Source organism: Podarcis melisellensis (assembly GCF_964234715.1).
Source record: "Podarcis melisellensis genome assembly, chromosome: 1".
NCBI lineage: Eukaryota > Metazoa > Chordata > Lepidosauria > Squamata > Lacertidae > Podarcis > Podarcis melisellensis.
This window is the reverse complement of record NC_138528.1, coordinates 78,594,251-78,611,123: the sequence shown is the minus strand read 5'-3', so window position 1 is coordinate 78,611,123 and position 16,873 is coordinate 78,594,251. Positions and strand designations below refer to the sequence as shown.

The window sequence follows — 16,873 nt, the reverse complement described above, 5'->3', positions numbered from 1 at the left end:
TCAAAACCTCATTGTGGAAAGGTACATTTCATGGCAGCTATCAATCCTTTACCCAGAACTGCTCCAAAGAGAAACTTAAGATCCAAACTAATTCATTAGCTGTGACATGATTTCAAAGGATCTTAGGACAGTGGCTAGAGCAGATCTCTACAGTATATAGATCTGCTATATAGATGTATCTCTATATAGTTTATTGGAGTGCCTTAAACAGTTTATAGATCCTAAAGCATGAGTTCACATCCTTCACTGAACTTACTGGAAAAGGAATGGGCTTGAAAATGGTTGACAGTAGCAGCTCACATCCAATTGGAGTTGTGTGGCAATTTTGTACCAGAGACATTCATGTGTGTATGCATATGCATATTTTGAGGGCTAAGGCCCAGAAATACAATACTAACAATATCCACAGTGGGGTCTTATCCCACCCTTCCTTAGCATTCCCAACCATCTTCATTATAAGGTGGCAGAGTAGCATTTCAAGTAGTGATTAATTTGCCAAGCCTCACTGAAGAATCAATTTTTAGAAAATAATTTACCCAGACATGTCGCCAGGCTCATAGTTCAACACTCCTCCATGAACTTTAAAAACAAACATCCCACTTATTAAAACTGACCCTGCCCCCTTATGAAAACGTAGCTCATTTCCAGAATGGCATGACTTTGAAAGATTTAAGCTACATGTATAATTTAATTTCTCTGATGTAGAGGTCACATTTAAGTGCTTTTATATGGAAGACACAGGATGAGAATCCAGCACAGAGAACAGAACGTTCAAGAAGTCTGAAAACATGAAGTACCACTGAGTTAAATGGAGCATACTCTTCACATATTTCTGTATCCCAGGGGGTTGGGCTAGATGACCCTTGGGGTTTCCAAACTTTACAATTTTATGAGAGCATATAGGATTGCAGGGTTGTGCAAGTCCCAGTGTGGGCAATGGAGCGATTTTTAGAAGTTTAAGCCCCCTCCACCTCACTTAAAAGGCCAGTGGGATAAATGTGTAGGCCTTGTGGTGGAGTTTGGGGGCGAGAACTGGGTGGTATTCCTAAAAAAGGTGGTATAAAAGATTTATTAAGTTTGGAAGAAACCCTGCTCTCACTACTTTGCCAACACTTGACCTATATACATACTACAGGACAACTGAAATTTAGTGGAACCAAATCACTTTTATTGGGCATTTGAGTTACCAACACAAAAAGAACAATAGATGGTTTTATACAGTTATGGACAATAGTATGGATAAACAAAAAACAAACAAACATGCACAGCTGAGTAAGAAGGTAAGAGTCCCTGCTGAAGCATTCACGGGAGGTTTAGTTTTCACTGTCACTTTCTCCCAGGGTGTGCTTGTCAAAGAGATACTCTGCCATTCCAGATTTTGGTGCCCCCATCTTGCGCAAGTTGGTCACATGGTCACCCAGTTCTTTGATGGATTTGACTTGCTCATCCAAGTAGTGGGTCTCAATGAAGTCGCATAACTGGAAAATAAAACAATGTCTTAGGCACACCACACTATCGATCCTGCCAGCAAAGCAAAACAGTCTTCAAAACTATCATCAAGAAGTCAAGGTTTCCTGATGAAACCATGAGCAAAGTCAACAGTCAAGGTACTGCCAGTACTTAAAGCCTGGTTTGACCTGAAAATGCAGCTCTGCCTTCAGATTCTCTTTGAACAGATGTAGCACACAAGTAGCGTGTAGGGTTTTTGTTTTTACCAACTCCCATTAAAGGAGAGCTGCTCAAGAATTAGAGCACAATCTACTACTTGATCCAGGCAGGGATGTACTCCATGCTAAAAATGAAAAATCTGTATCAATGAAGACCAAATTCTGTTGCATGTATAGACTATGCAGATTTTGCAATGTGTTCTGCAGTTTTTGCTAGCTACTAAAGAAGTAAGGACTCTAAAGCCCCACCCCAGCCTCTAAAACAAAAGAAAAATATCTGAAAGCTTCTTACTTCTGCAATCTTAGTATGCAGTGCAAAAATACCTGGAAATGTGTGGGCAGGCATAAAGGCTAGAAATGGTCTCTTTAAATAAAAATAGCAAAAAATCTCATGGTGTCAAGTTCTCTACCCACACGAACACATTCTGTAATCCCACAGCTTCTCTGAACACACAGTTCCACCTACCAGCGTGGAATTCCAATTCAGCCCTGTTCTTTTACTCTTTCAAATTTCATTTACTTCTTGCTTTTTTTTAAATCGCAGCAAGTATTTGAGCATATCATTTACAAAGACAAACATGCTATTTCCATTAATTTCCAACTTACATGGGGGTCATTTTTGTCAGTTGCCAGCTTGTGCAGTTCCAAAAGTGATTGGTTCACATTCTTTTCCAAGTGCAAAGCACACTCCATTGCTGTCAATCCACTCTCCCAGTCATCACGATCTGGTTTCTAATAAAAGCAAAGGAAACCACTCAAAGCTGAACCACTGGAATAACAAGGATTATTAGTACAGCATACACCTATCAGAACAACTGGCAGGTATTTACAGGACAAATTTAGGGCCCTTTATCTATGAATACACTTTAGATTAAATACTTCATTACAGGGCATGTTCCAGCGCAAAATGTGTCTATTGCAATGTCCTCCAGCTCCTGAAACTGTAACTGGCTGCTTCTAACCCGGCTCCAGGCACTGCCAGATTCCATCTACCTCTCCTCTCATGCCTAATAGCAAGGAAAGAGCAACAAAAACTACAGCAGCTAGCTAAGCACGCCCATAAACACCCAAATGCTCTGAAAGAGCCAAGCGCCGATTTAAACTGCTCTTGATCACACTTCAAGTTACTTGTGATCAGACTTTCCCCTTACTTCCCCTGCCCCGCGGTCAATATTTTTTCCTTTGACACACGCCACTTGCTTTATCACTGAATACTGAAGTTATATGGAACGCCACATATTTATCTGCAGATTAGAGCTGTTCACTGTTTATTACATAATCACCAGAAGATTGGTTGATGTTGCAGTTTCCATGGCAACTACATTCTCAAGCTGCATTTTCACTGCAGAACGAAGGGCATGTTCCATTTTGCACATATCTTTCAGCCAAGCACTAGTAACTCAAGACACCTCAAGCCACTTTAAGCTTGAAGGAACTCTTTCCTGGTCAGCTTGGCCAGCAAGACCACCTGCAAGTTGCAAAGGACTGTAGGAAATCCTAGGTAGCTAACACTTCATAGTGTTCAGGCCAGGCCTGATGGGACCCACTTTTGGCCTGTGTGAACTGACCTTAACTTTCCTTTTTCATGCAGAGGTGGTAAAGCTGTATTTCAGAAAAGCTGGCCCTACAGTTAGAATTTATCAGAGAAGCCACCACAATAACCCCCCTATGGCTCCTTGTCACACCAATACTTCAAAGCAAGACGTGATCAGCAACTACACGTAGTGCTGCAGTTTATCTACTGCCGGACTCTACCACTTCAGATTGGTCATGGGGAGGGAATCCAGTTTTGAATTGCCCTCATAACTCCATGCATAATTAAAATGTGAATGTTGGTGAAGGTGTTCTAGTTTCAAATTACCCCCAAGTAGTTTTGTACAGGCAGCAAGGAGTTTGTTTACACAAAGGGATATTTCCCCTCCCTCAACCCCACCCTGGTGTACAGGTATAATCTAGCAACGCTACATTCTATGAGGTCCGTTATTCATGAACTCTTCTTAAGCAGATTTAGCTTCTGTAACCACTAGACTAGCTGTGGATTTTGCATCTAATGATACATTCAGTCTTTGGAAAGCACATTTTAGTTCTTTTCATAATTTTAATCTGGATCCCAGTCCAGGAAGCAACAGCGCTGTATTTACCACACTTTTACAACTCACTTTGATGTCCTGCAAGAAGATGCGGCCGCCTCTCTGGTTCTGCAACTTCATAAGTTTCTCTGCATGCTCACGCTCCTCGTGGGACTGGTGAAGGAAGTACTTGGCAAAGTTCTTCAGGGCCACATCATCGCGGTCAAAATAGTAGGACTGAAAATAAAGTTCAGATTCATTCATTAGAATCAGGGAACCATGTATTTCAACCATCAATGTCCATATCACTTGACATATGCAGGCAGGAACTTGCTCCTACTGGTTGGCAAATTTATTTTCCTACAGGGCAGTTCTTGAAACTACTGATCAACAAATCTATCAATGGCCACATTAAAGGTTTCCATTATTACTTGTTTCTGGTATACCACACATAGGCTCAAGGGTCTAGAAGCACTGGAGCTCCAGCCTCAGTCAAGCCACAACAAGCTAAAGTGATCTCAATGTGGAAAATCTAGTTGATTTTATTATTTAGTAGTAGTAGTAGTGAAAACCTGGCCCTTAACAGTACAATGGTGCTTGCTGAACACTTAAAATGATCAACTTGTGGTCTAGGAGTAAGAAAATAACTATCAAAGTGACAATTATTGATAAGTTTAGTTATGAAATAAATCATGACACTCGGAAGCAGGATCAGAAACCTGTGGCTTCTTTGAGACCATGTTGTCTCAAGAATCCAGCCCTTTATAGTCAGTTTTGACAGTCCAAGTCTAATCCCTCTAATACACTTGCAAAACATAGTCCAGATGAATAAATTAATTTTAACAGGACTGTGGAAGCTCCAACAGCAACTTTATAGGTTCTAACATGCTCAATTGTGTAATTTGGTTGTTTAAAGCACTGCTATTCATTTGCTTACAAGCTAGTTGTATATTTTGTTCTGCTTTCCAACTAATGCCGATAAAAGCTCTAGGGTTGAAGGAGTCATCCTACTCCTTTAGCGGAGTTTGTAATATGGCAGCCTGCTTTAATTAATGCAAATTGAACCGTTAATGCATGTTGAAATAGGCAGGCCAATCTGTTACTTGCTTATTAGATGCTGCCAGACAAATAATAAAGCTTGTTTTACTATACCAAGCAATGAGGAGTACATTGCTCACACGTGGTCCACTTATCCAAGTTCTCAGCACATTACAGTACATTCTAGCACTCAAAACAGTGAGCACCAAGTGAAAGGCAAACATTTTCAAGCTAGGGTCAGAGAAATGGCTTGTAACTACACCTACACCCAAACGACATACTGTTTGAAGCTTCATTGAAGATTCTTGGCGTTAACAACCCCACGAGTCCCACCCACCCTCCTCCTGGCAAGTTTAAGATAGCCATCTTGAAGTCCTACTGTTCTTCATGTTCACATAGGCTAGTACAAACATTACAGTGGAAGCCTGTTTATACCAAACGTGTATGTGGAAGGACTGGTTAAAGATTAACTTTTAAAATGCAATCCCCCTTTTTTTTTTCAGAGGCAAGCATACAACCAACTGCTTATTTGTGAGTCCACCCCATGTTGCCTGCTAGCAAGGCTGTGTCAAAAGGTGCCCCCCAAAGCTGCTTTCTGCCCTCCTCACCGGTCCCGGCAGCGCAATGCCCAAATGTTTGCCAAACCCCAGCGGGCCGGGCCTGCCAACAGGGCCGCCCCCCCCCCCGCCAGTGGCGCAGAAGGTGCATTGACCTTTAAGCCGAGCTCGGAGCATCACGGAAGGCCCCACTGGGCGCGCCGCGATGCGCTTCTCGCTCCGGCCGCAGGTGCGCGCAGCAAAACTGCCGCTCAGCAGGAACGGAGAACCAAGAAAACCGCTACAGCGCAGCGGGAGCGGATCAAGCCTCTCGTCTCAGCACTGGGCTCCCAGCAGCGGCCAGACAAACAGCATAGAAATGCAAGCTTCAAGGATCTTTTTTTTAATGGCGGTTCTTCGACTCCCGAGTCGATTCACGCTCGGAACGCGTTGCGCAAGAGGCTGGCTGCTCCAGGGGGAGGGGAAAAAAAGGAACGGAGCGCCTTGCGGCTCCTCGGAAAATAACAAACACCAGATTTATTACGACATGAGAAGCGAAGTAGCCCGCGGCTGAAAAAAAAAACCTGTTGGGCCTTTTAAGGCGTCACAAGACGTTGCCGTTTTATGCTCCAACGGGCAGAGGGCAAGCCTCTCTGCACCGCCTGCAGAAGGGCAGCGGAGCGGCTCGAAGGGCGCCGCGATCTCCTCGGGAAAGGAAACCGCTCGGTTGTTTACAGCGAGGAATCCCGAAGGGATCCGCCTGCAGGAGCACGCAGGCCTCGCTCGCCCTCCAAGGACAAGCCAATGCACGGCTAGTAAACAGAGACGGAGGCGGCGCCCCCGGGGAGGGGAGGGAGAACCAGCCGCCGCCGCCGCTTCCCTTTCCTTCGCCCCCGCCTCCAGCAAAGGCACCATTCCCTGCTCCAGTTCAGGGCTCCCCCCGCCGCCCGCCCGCCTGCCCAGGTCGGAGCTCACCATGCTGAGATACACGTAGGAGGCGTAGAGCTCCAGGTTGATCTGCCGGTTGATGGCGGCTTCGCAGTCCTGGTGGTAGTTCTGGCGCACCTGGGAAGGAGACGAAGCCATGGCAGCGCGGCTGTAGGTGGTGCAGCTGGGTCGGGCAGGCGGAGGCGCGGAGGTCGGGTGGGCCCGAGCAGGGGTGGGTTCCGTCCAATCACTGTTGAAGCAGGAACCTCCTCGGCCGGGTCTGTCGGAACGTTCTAAAGCCCTGCGCCTTACGTAGCTGCCGTATATACCCGGACCCCGAGGCTGCGTCACAATCCGAGGCGGGGAAAGCCACGCCCACCGCCGCGCGAGGAGAGGGGCGGAGGGAAGGAAGGAAGGAGAGCTGCGCTCCGATCTCGCGCCTGAGGAGTAAGCGTGACGCAGCTCCAGGGAGAAATCGCTGAGTCATGGTGTTATTCGAAATTCAAATAAAAGATGCATGCTGAAATATGGGAATGAAAGACCCGAAGGCAGTGGTACCCTATATAGAAGGAAGCTAGTTAACGCATAACCCAAAACATTGTGTACGTGAGGGCGCGCACATATACTTCTGGGAGTGTAACATCCATAGGAGCCAATTTCTAGGGGGCCCACCCCCCAACAAAAAATTTGAGGGGACCATTCAGATAGTGTGCGTGCGTCGCATCGTGTGATCGATTATGCAGGGCGGGGCTTACCTGCCCGCCCCGCTCCCCAATATTTTACTGCAAATTGGCATCCCCAGTAACATCAAGTGATGAACTGCTACCCGGAGACTGGAAAAATAGCGGCACAAAAACTTCATCTCTTCTGAGAGAAGAATCATTGTGATGTAGTGGAATGGTGCTAAAAGTGGGTTGCAAGCCAATGTTGGCAGTGCAAAGATCATCTCCAGCCTTCTCTGGGTGGTGGGCATCTTACCAGCTTGAAAGTGGAGTACCCAAGCAACTAGCTGTTGAATCAGTGCGTTATTTCAATGCAAGGGGAGGTAGAGGGGCAACTGCCTTTTTGAAATTACCAGTAATTTTTATTTATTTATTTAAACTGCTTTTAATCCTACTCTTCAAAAGAAGAAGAGTGGGAGAAAGGGGAAAAGGAAACTCAAGATACCAGTTCTTAAAGTTACAGTTCTTTTAACAGGTCAATTATAACAAGTCTGGTAGCGTGAAGGAATGGCTATTGCTAGGTGACCCATGAGGGAGAAGACTAGCCAAAGGTAGCTGGTCTCCCAGCAGAGCGGCTGAAATAGCCCTGTTGCCTTTTCTTTCTCACTACTGTAACCTGATGGAACAGGCAAGGCTAGGATGCTGTTCAGAGAGAGCCCAGAGACAACTGGTCTCTCAGAGCAGCTGATGGCCAGGTCGCAGCTTCCAGAGAGAGAAAACACTTATTCTTCTGTTTTAATGTGCGTTCACAGTTCCTGTAAATGTAGCACCTTCTTTTACAGCAGTGCTTTTTAGGGGTTCCTCAATCAAAAAGAGAGTTGGAAAAAACTGCTTTATAGCACTGTATACATTGCACACATACTTCACTCCTTGACAGGAGAAAATATAGCTGTGTACATACACAGTGCTCATTGTACATAAAACAGGCGTCAAGCCAAAATCAATAAGGCTCTTCTGTGAGGTCTGGTGATATGTTCTGCCAAATGATTTTTTAACAAACAAACCTCCAAGTATACATTTTCTTGAATGTGCCAGGAAACACCTTTTCACAATGATGCACTATATAACTGTACTTCTTTTTTTATCATCGCATCATCTTCAGCATCCTTCACATTTTCAGAATTTCAAAACACTGGCAGAATTGTGAAATTTAGTTCCCAAGTGAGAAAGTCCTGAATCAGCCCCAGTAACGTACTAGTGGGAAGGGAAGCTGCAGAATCAGGTATGGATTCAGAGACGATTCGGAGAGTAGAAAAACACTCTGCAGTGATTATAAAGTAGATAGCCCTTAGTGGCTGTGGATTCTCTTTAGACTCTTGTATTACCAGGGCGCGTTGTCAAAGGCTTATTGTTTCAGCCCATAACTTGTAGACTGAAAGTCGGAAAGAAGCAGCAGACTTCAAACTGCTACGAATTTAAAAGGTTTATTCTTGTCAAAGAGAGTAACAGGCTAACTAAAGGATTTCAATAGCAGCTTGGTCAGGGTGATGCGATTTGATATTCAAAAAAGGAAAGCAACTCGCAACATGCTGAGTACAAATGATGATGATGATTAAAATTTGTATACCACCATCTGAAGATCACAGGGCAGTTAAATATTGATTGATTGTTTAAAAATGTCGTGGCATCTAACCTGTTTCAAGCTACAGCTCTTCCTTGGGGGCAATAATTAGCATGCACTTTCAACATGCAATACTATTATGTATATTTGGTTTATAGCTGCTGGTTTTATTTGCATCTTGATAAATTTTATATTTGTGTTTACCACTCGATTCTAAATCAATTATTTTACATTGTAAACTGCTCAGAGGTTTTTTGTTAATTACCGGTAAGTAATATATAAATATGGTCAAATAATATGTCGCAGGAGATTCCTCCATCCTCAAAGATCAAAAGAAGAAGTAGAACCAATAGACAGCCAAGCTAAGAGAGCCAGGAAAGGAGGGGAGATAGTGGACAGTGTCGGTAGTGGGTTAAGAGACAAAAAAGCAAGAACAATGGAGAGATTACCGGTAGGTAAAGGAGGCAGAGACCTCAAAGAAAGGCAAATAAGAGACAAAACCCCTCATGGGCTTCCATTCACTGAGAAGCTCTATATGTATTCATCAGTTTGCACGAAGGGCTCCTCACATATGGGGAGGAGCGGCTACAGGCATGGCAAATGGGACAAGCTAGTCTGTGCAGCCTCATGGTCCTCTTATGCCTTTTGAAACATGTGGCATACAAACTAGTCCCACATGGGACCCCCTTCTACAACAGCTCTACTGGCTAGCTATTTCCAGGCTCAATTCAAAGTGCTGGTTATGACCTATAAAGCCCTACACGGTTTAAAAGGGTAAAGGTAAAGGGGCCCCTGACCATTAGGTCCAGTCGCAGACGACTCTGGGGTGGCGGCGCTCATCTTGCTTTACTGGCCAAGGGAGCCGGCGTACAGCTTCCGGGTTATGTGGCCGGCATGACTAAGCTGCTTCTGACAAACCAGAGCAGTGCACGGAAACGCTGTTTACCTTCCCGCCGGAGCAGTACCTATTTATCTACTAGCACATCGTGCTTTGGAACTGCTGGGTTGGCAGGAGCAGGGACCGAGCAACGGGAGCTCACCCCGTCGCGGGGATTCAAACCGCCGACCTTCTGATCGGCAAGCTGTAGGCTCTGTGGCTTAACCCACAGTGCCACCTATTTGAAAGTCTTATTCCCTCATACGAAGCTCCCCAACGTTTGAGATCTTCAGGGAAGGCCCTTCTACCGATCTCGCCACCCTCACAGGATCACTTGTGGACAGAGCCTTTTCGGTGGCTGCCCCCAGATTTTGGAACTCCCTCCCTAGAGAAGCTACACTGGCTCTCTCTCCTTGTTGCCCTTCCTCAGGCAGGTGAATAAGTTCTTGTTCCAGCAGGCTTTGTGGAATCGATTGCTTTTAATGAAAGGGCTGGTGCTATGCTGTTTTTATTGTAATTATCTGTATGTTTTTAATGGATTTTATATATGTATATAGTTTTGTTTTTTCTGTGTTTTTAGCCATTATTATTTTTAATTGTAAGCCACTTTGAGTTGCATCAGGGGAAAAGGTGAGGTATAAATATAACAACAACAACAACTTTAAAGCCATGCCCCCCTGCTGTAGTATCTGCCACCCATACAATTCACTAGTACATCACTTTGTCTGCCCTCCTGACATGTGGGAGTTCTAGACATTTGGTACACTTGTAGGAGCTCTCCTTATATGCACCAAATGCACAGCTGGCAAGGGATGCAGTCCACACATCTGTCAGCAGCAGATGGCCCTGCTTACCTGGTGACACCCTGGTCTCCTGCTCAACACGTGGGAAGGGTGTTTGTAAGAATTCTTCTAAAATGAGAGGCCAGTGGATGGCAGGAAGGGATAAGTAAGCAAAGGAGCTTTGGATGCTAAGGGGCTGTGGTAAGAGATGCCAGAGTAATTGTTTGAATTAGCCACCCATACGTTTGTCTGCAGTTCTCACAGAATAGCTTTGATCATCAGAGCACTTTATGGATCTGACCTTACACTGTGTTTTGAGAAGAAGCTTTTAGGCAGAGTAACTTTTTTTAGTTTCTTTAGCTGTTTGTTTTGAATCTGACATGTCACCCAGACAGGAAATGAGTGTAAAAGTTCCATTGGGTAACTACCCGGGCTATCACTAGTAGAAACCCAATTACGTCAGGCAAACTATGCAATGCCCTGTAAGGAACTTTGTGCAACAATGAGGAAAAACAAACTACAGAAATATCACCTTGTGGTGAGTCTACAAAGTACTTCAGAGATTAGGAGAGCAAAACCTGGGTTTTGAAAATGCCTTTAAGAAAGCCAAATCACAGGAAAATGCTATGTCATGTTAAAGCCAATCAGAGTATTAAATATTAAGAAAGCAGAGCTACAGAATGCAGAATTAAAACCACAGTGGGAAGTGCCACAGAACCCCACTGGAAGATGAACCAAGTAGTGTTGGTCAATTACTCATCTTACATGACTCACAGGGGTGCTGGTAATAATTTGTACATTTTCTTGCACCAGTCCCTTTGGCATAGGTCAGAATTAGGAAAGGTAATGCCTGCCACTGCCCTGTACTGTGAATGAGAAGCTGTTGCTGCAACTCCATAAACCCCAATACATAAGCTGCTGTATACAGTGGTCAAGGTACTGTACTGCTGAGAAATACTGGGCCACTTGTTGGAAGTGTCTGTAATGTCCAAAACCTGTATTGATTTGCCGAGCCATTTTTTTGTTCTCCAGGCCACAGATCCCGCTGGAAATGCTGACACTCTTATTTGCCAGAATGCAAGAGCCTTGCTGGGTCAGGCCAAAGGCCCATCTAGTCCAGAATGCTGTTCTCACACCAGCCAGCTTGAGCCACTACCTCCTTTTGTTGTTCTTCTACCAGTTCCCTTAGCCTCCTGGGCTGTCTGCAGGCAGGGAGATTGGAAAGCAGTCACCTTGGTGCTGATTTGCTGCCTCAAAAGTATTTCAACGTATGTAGGCACCACCTCACAAGGACCAGACCACCCTACACAACAGAGAGAACATTGTTGAGGGTTCAGTCCCAAGACGAGAAGCAGATGTCCCTCAGGCACTGAGCTGAGGTGTCAGAGGAAAAAATTCCAGAAGCTAAACACAAGACGGCAAATGAGGGGGAAAGATATCTCTGTTGAAATGCCATTACGGAGACTTTCCACTCCCTATAACCACTTCAGCCCCCTTCCAGCTACTGTGCAAACACAACTGGTAAACAATGAGGCTGACTGGTAGGTCTGATGGCTGTGGAAATCTAGCCCTGCCCTTCGCTGCAAGTTAGTGAGAGAGCGCTGCTTGTTTTTAAACAGGGGCCGAACTAGGCAGTGTCATTAAATACCGTATGTCTCTGCCCTTCCCAGGTAATTTATTATGGTTTTTGAATGTAAGCTGCAGCAGGGCTGGGGAATTGTCCAGATTGCAGAAGGCAGAAGTCGGGAGCTTTCCCCCTCCCTTGCTGAAGTCCTTTGAAGCTATTTGCATAGGGAGGAACCCCCCCCCCTCCTTTGGCGCCAGAACCAGGGGCATTTAACCTCAGGTCTAGTTAAATATCAGCAGTTCCAAAAGACAAGCAGAGACAATAAAAACAGCCGGGAGTCCTCCTCCTATTCAGTCGTTTCCTAATCCCCATCCATGTCCCTTCTCCTGCCCCCAATCCCTCGTGTGTGCTGTCAGTCCCTATTTTGTCCTACAACCGTGCCCAAAAGCTGAGCTCACAGTGGCCATTCCACATTCTGCTCATTCAGGAGTCCACACTTATGCTCTTCATGTGATGAGGGAAAAGCCAGCATGTTGCAACGTGGGCATGTGGGATTTTTTTTTTAAATTACACAAATGGGATTGAAACAGCTGTATAATATGCAAGGGGGGGGGGAGCCAGCATCAGCTGAGCAGAAAAAGCTCCCACTTATCAGGAGAAAAGAGAAACACACTTCTTGTAAACAAAATCTGCCCTTTTTCCCTTATGGGGTATCCAAGAGCCCGTAGAGAGTCCTTACACGGGTTCCCTATTGGTAGGAGAAAATAACTGAGGCCAACCAGAGAATATTGAGAAGCAAAACAGCTAGTAAGCCTGATTTTTATTGATCTGTTGCAACAGGATGCTCCCCTCACCCGCAGGAAAGGAGGAGGACCCAGAACCAAAGTGTGCCTGCCCTTATATAGAGATTTTAAATTCCCTGCCCTGGAGCTCAAGACCACCTCTCCATACATCATACATACATCACAGAAGGGGTGTAACCCAAGACCACCCCTCACAAACATCATACCTACATCACAGAAAAGGTGGTCTACAACAGAAATTTGAATGTTGTTGTTTTTCCTGTCTGTCAGGTTATCTGATAATGCCTTACCTGATTGCCTTTCCTGGTAGTCTGCCCATTCCTTGAGTTGGTGATTTCCCAATTCCTGAGACAATGGGAAGGCTCCCTGACCCCCCCCTCCCTCCTTGCAGAGAAAACATTTGGTCAGTTTGGGTCAAAATGGTTTCAGGTCAGTCTTCCTGTGCTGATCTATGTACGTGCTTGGCTGGTACATTTCTGAAAATTTATTATATTTATAAGACCTTAAATTTTATTATTACACACTCTTCACAAGGCAGAGTCTAGATAGCTTCGTCACACCAAAGAGCACAATTTGGTTAACAGAGCTCAAATCTATAAAAAAAAAGTCTGGGTCTCACATTAAAAAAAGTAACTGAGTTCTTTGTCCCTTTATTTTGGCATAAGCTGTCATGCAGGAATCGCCAATGGCGTGCCTTTCAGATGTTGCTGAGCCACAGCTCTCAACCGTGTGGACAATGCTTAGGGATAAGGAGAGTTGTGAGTTCAGCAACATCTGGAGAGCAGGAGCCATTTTTTGTTTTGTTTATGGGAAGATTGCCAGCAGTCCTCTCTGGGAAGGGGTGACACAAAGTGAGGGGGAGAAAAGGGACATCATCACTCCTCACTGAAATGTAAAGTTGTGTGCTAAATCCAAGTTAATTTTTGGTGTACAGACTGAAGACAAAGATTTCTAGTAAGGAATAAAAGGACATTTCTATAGTAACTGATTGATAGGGGCCGAGACTACAGGACATTCTAGCAAGACCTATTTATTCAGTTTGCTCTAGGTTTGACATACTTAACAAAACAAAGTTTTACTCTTACGAAAAGCCTTTACGCTACAACATTTTAGAACTTCCCTGATGGTAGGGCTCTTGCGCTGGATTATCTCCTCATAACACTAACTCTGTCAGAATAGAATCTATTGATGAATCTTGTTTCACCATTTTGAAAACACTGTTCCACATAATATACCCAATACCACATACAATTGCCAGAAGGCCCTTGGAACTGGACATCAGTGTCCTGGCTGAACGATGGGAATGGAGACGCTCCTTCAGGTATGCAGGGCTGAGGCTTGAACAAGCTTTCAAGTAACCTAGCTTGGAACACTTTGTTAAGTTGGATGATACACAAAAGCAGGGGTGGGAGATGAGTAGAACAACAAGAACAAAAAGTACTAGACTTATGGCAGGCAATCTACTGCATTTGCAGCACCCTTTCTTCCTCAGTCTATTATCAGCTGAAAGACTTGGGTGCCTCGTCTTTAAAGCCCTTACATATTGTCGAGTCCCCTAACTTTTGGAGTCGGGGGGCAATTTGAAAGTCTAATAAACTGTTGAGGACACAAGAAGATACCCACTTTGCAGAAGAAAAACTGGTGATGTTCAGAACTCCTATGTAGCAGACAAAACACCTACACATCCAAAGCAAGTAAGAGACAAAAGAAGAGAACGCCCCCCCCCCCAAAGAAACATGTAACTTCCCCAAACAAAAACAGACACAATGCTGTTCATAAATAACTGGGAGGATTGAAGACTCCAGTTATAGAGGGTTCAACAGAGTGGAACTATAGCATGGAACTTCAACCGGTGCCACGCAGTTTGATCATATTACACCAATTTTGCATCAGACACTTTAGTTACTCATTCCCAGGCTCAACTGAAAGGACTGGTACTGGCCTCTAAATCCCTGAATGGTGTGGGACCAGGTTAGCTGAAGGACTACCAACACCATGGATGGGGAACCTCCCTTCACAGCACAATGCAAGCCCCAAGGATCCACTGATACTTGGGTTTTAGTGTTTTGCACATAGAGCTATACAAGCTCCACAAATCTGCTGATGGTCAGAGATCCCCCCCAAAGTTTTTTTTAATTAGATTTCTTATTAGCTCTTCACTGTATGGTTCCAGGGTGGGTAACTGCAGTACATTCATGCAAACAAGTAAAACAGTTTATATAATATTATAAAAACAAATAAAACGATTTCAAGCAAAAGCAATAAGCTTCAGAAAAATGTAAAGGGACCTAGGAATCGAGTTAGAAAGCCACTACTCTCTATCTTTCACCAAAAATCATTATTCCACTTTTAGGTATATTCTGAATAAATGTGTAGTTTTACTAGCTTTCATAGGAGGATACAGTAGGGAATTCAAATCTGACTTGTTGCACACTTGGCCAGTTTGTAATGAGAGAGCTTCTGGGTGGTTGCACTAGGCCCCTTAGGGACTGACTGTTCCATCTGTGTGCATCTTCATACGCAGTTCTGAACATGTCAGCATATATTACAAACTTTAGCTAGGTATCAAATCATTTTTTATCAGGTGATATTAGTCATTCATCGTATTATGGAGCCGGCAGACATACGGTAATTACCATCTTGCCAAGGCCCTCTTAGGCTGGCAGGCATTCATGCTGTAGCACTTCCTCAAGTCATGTGCACAGAAGCAATACTAACCCTCTGTAATTATCACTAGGAGACAGAATCACAAAGGAGCACAGCTTGGGAGAACAAGAGCTGCAAATTCAGTCATCACAGTTTAGCAAGCGGTTGCTGATGGAAAGAGCTACTTCTCACTCTTCAGAAACTCATTTGAGTGAGCGGCAGATCCTTCATGACTGGGTTGGTGCAAGGCGTGCACACACACACACACACACACACACACACACACACCAGTCTAGGGGGTAAACGGTAGAATCATTAAAGAGTTCTTTGGAAATGCAAAGGTTGGCAAAAGGATACTCATTGCTCAGGAGGCAGTGCTCCTGTAGATAATTGCTGTGCACATCCTTTCAAATCAGCTCTAGGAAAAGGAGCAAAGCACCTTCAATCCTGTGCCATTACTAATGACTTCCAAAAGAGCCAGTATTTCAAGTGCATTACAACTGAGCACTTGTTATTCACCCAAAATTGTGTAAGTAGTAGAGAATAAGGAAACACATTCCCATCAACAGCCTTGACTCAACATCTGCAGTCTTAATGCAGATTAAGTAGAAATTACATGGGAGCCTCTGTGGTCCAATTTATGCAGACAAAAGGAATGAAAGGTTTTTGTTTTGTTTTGTTTTGCTGATGTTAAAAGAGATTCATGGGATTAAAAAAACCACACTGTACAAAAATTTGTTTCCAGTCATCTGACAAAGGGTCGTTCTTTCAAAATCCATAGCGACTGATTCATCTTTTTCCTTCCTGTTCTTCTGGCTATGTCATTATGCCAATTCAGATTTCAGCTGATGGGACAAGAATTCCTCTGACACAAGACATGAACATTACTTTGACAAACAAGGAATTGTTATGAATGAGTGAGTTGTTGCTCCAAGGCCAATTTGATAGCCATACCTTCAATTTTCTAAGTCCACATGCAGATACAGAGTGTAGCAAATTGAGGAGCTGGAAAAAGGAAGATCTCTTCTTTGGGTTGAGACCACCTGCTCTTTAAAACACCAAAAATCTGCTCCAGGACAGAGATGTACATGTGTACATTTCCCTATGCCAGCAGATATCCCTGGTAGCATTGGGTGACTTGCAAGCATTTGCCCCGGAGGGGGATAGAAGTATGTCTGCCAATGCAACACAAGGACCACCTGGCTCCTTTTGCCTACTAGTATCACACAGTTGCTAGTGCAAGAGGAGTCTGTGACAGGCAGCAACCACAATCTGCACAGTAGGCTACTGGTTTTCTAGGAAGAGGTGATGAATGCATAATAGAGAATGCTGGAGAACTTACAATTCCAATAGAGTCCCCTACTTCCAAAACAAATAAATCAATGAAAATTACCGTATTTTTTGCTCCATAAGACACACTTTTTCCCTCCTAAAAAGTAAGGGGAAATGTGTGTGCGTCCTATGGAGCGAATGCAGACGGGAGGCTCTGCTCAGCGCTCCCTTTAAAGATTTTTTTTTCTTGCATTCCCCCTCTAAAAACTAAGTGCGTCATATGGTCAGGTGCATCTTATGGAGCGAAAAATACAGTAGCTACCAACTGATTGATTAATCTCAAGGCTCACTTTTATAGCATGACCAGTAATATGATATTAGTCTGGATTCACAACTTTTCATCAAG

The 16,873-nt window shown here is 44.3% G+C and overlaps 1 protein-coding gene and 1 long non-coding RNA gene across 2 annotated transcripts; one reads left to right on the top strand and one right to left on the bottom strand.

Moving 5' to 3' along the window:
- Nucleotides 1-1,146: 1,146 nt before the first annotated feature.
- FTH1 (ferritin heavy chain 1) lies at nucleotides 1,147-6,545 on the bottom strand. The gene is made up of 4 exons (XM_081931246.1): nucleotides 6,286-6,545; nucleotides 3,827-3,973; nucleotides 2,274-2,399; nucleotides 1,147-1,478 (listed from the first exon to the last, which is right to left on the bottom strand). Exons 1-4 carry the CDS (start codon nucleotides 6,394-6,396, stop codon nucleotides 1,314-1,316), a joined length of 549 nt encoding a protein of 182 aa, XP_081787372.1. The 5' UTR covers nucleotides 6,397-6,545; the 3' UTR covers nucleotides 1,147-1,313.
- Nucleotides 6,546-7,440: 895 nt separating this feature from the next.
- Nucleotides 7,441-11,840, top strand: LOC309381033. The gene is made up of 2 exons (XR_014173270.1): nucleotides 7,441-8,181; nucleotides 11,212-11,840. It is a non-coding gene; the product is annotated as an uncharacterized lncRNA (long non-coding RNA).
- The last annotated feature ends 5,033 nt before the right edge of the window (nucleotides 11,841-16,873 follow it).

Coding starts and splice junctions, on each gene's coding strand:
- FTH1 (XM_081931246.1), bottom strand. CDS start 6,396: ATGGCTTCGTCTCCTTCCCAGGTGCGCCAGAACTACCACCAGGACTGC. Junction 2,400..3,826: donor TCTTCTTGCAGGACATCAAA/GTGAGTTGTAAA, acceptor TGCTTTTATTAG/AAACCAGATCGTGATGACTG. Junction 1,479..2,273: donor CTGACAAAAATGACCCCCAT/GTAAGTTGGAAA, acceptor TTTATTTTCCAG/TTATGCGACTTCATTGAGAC.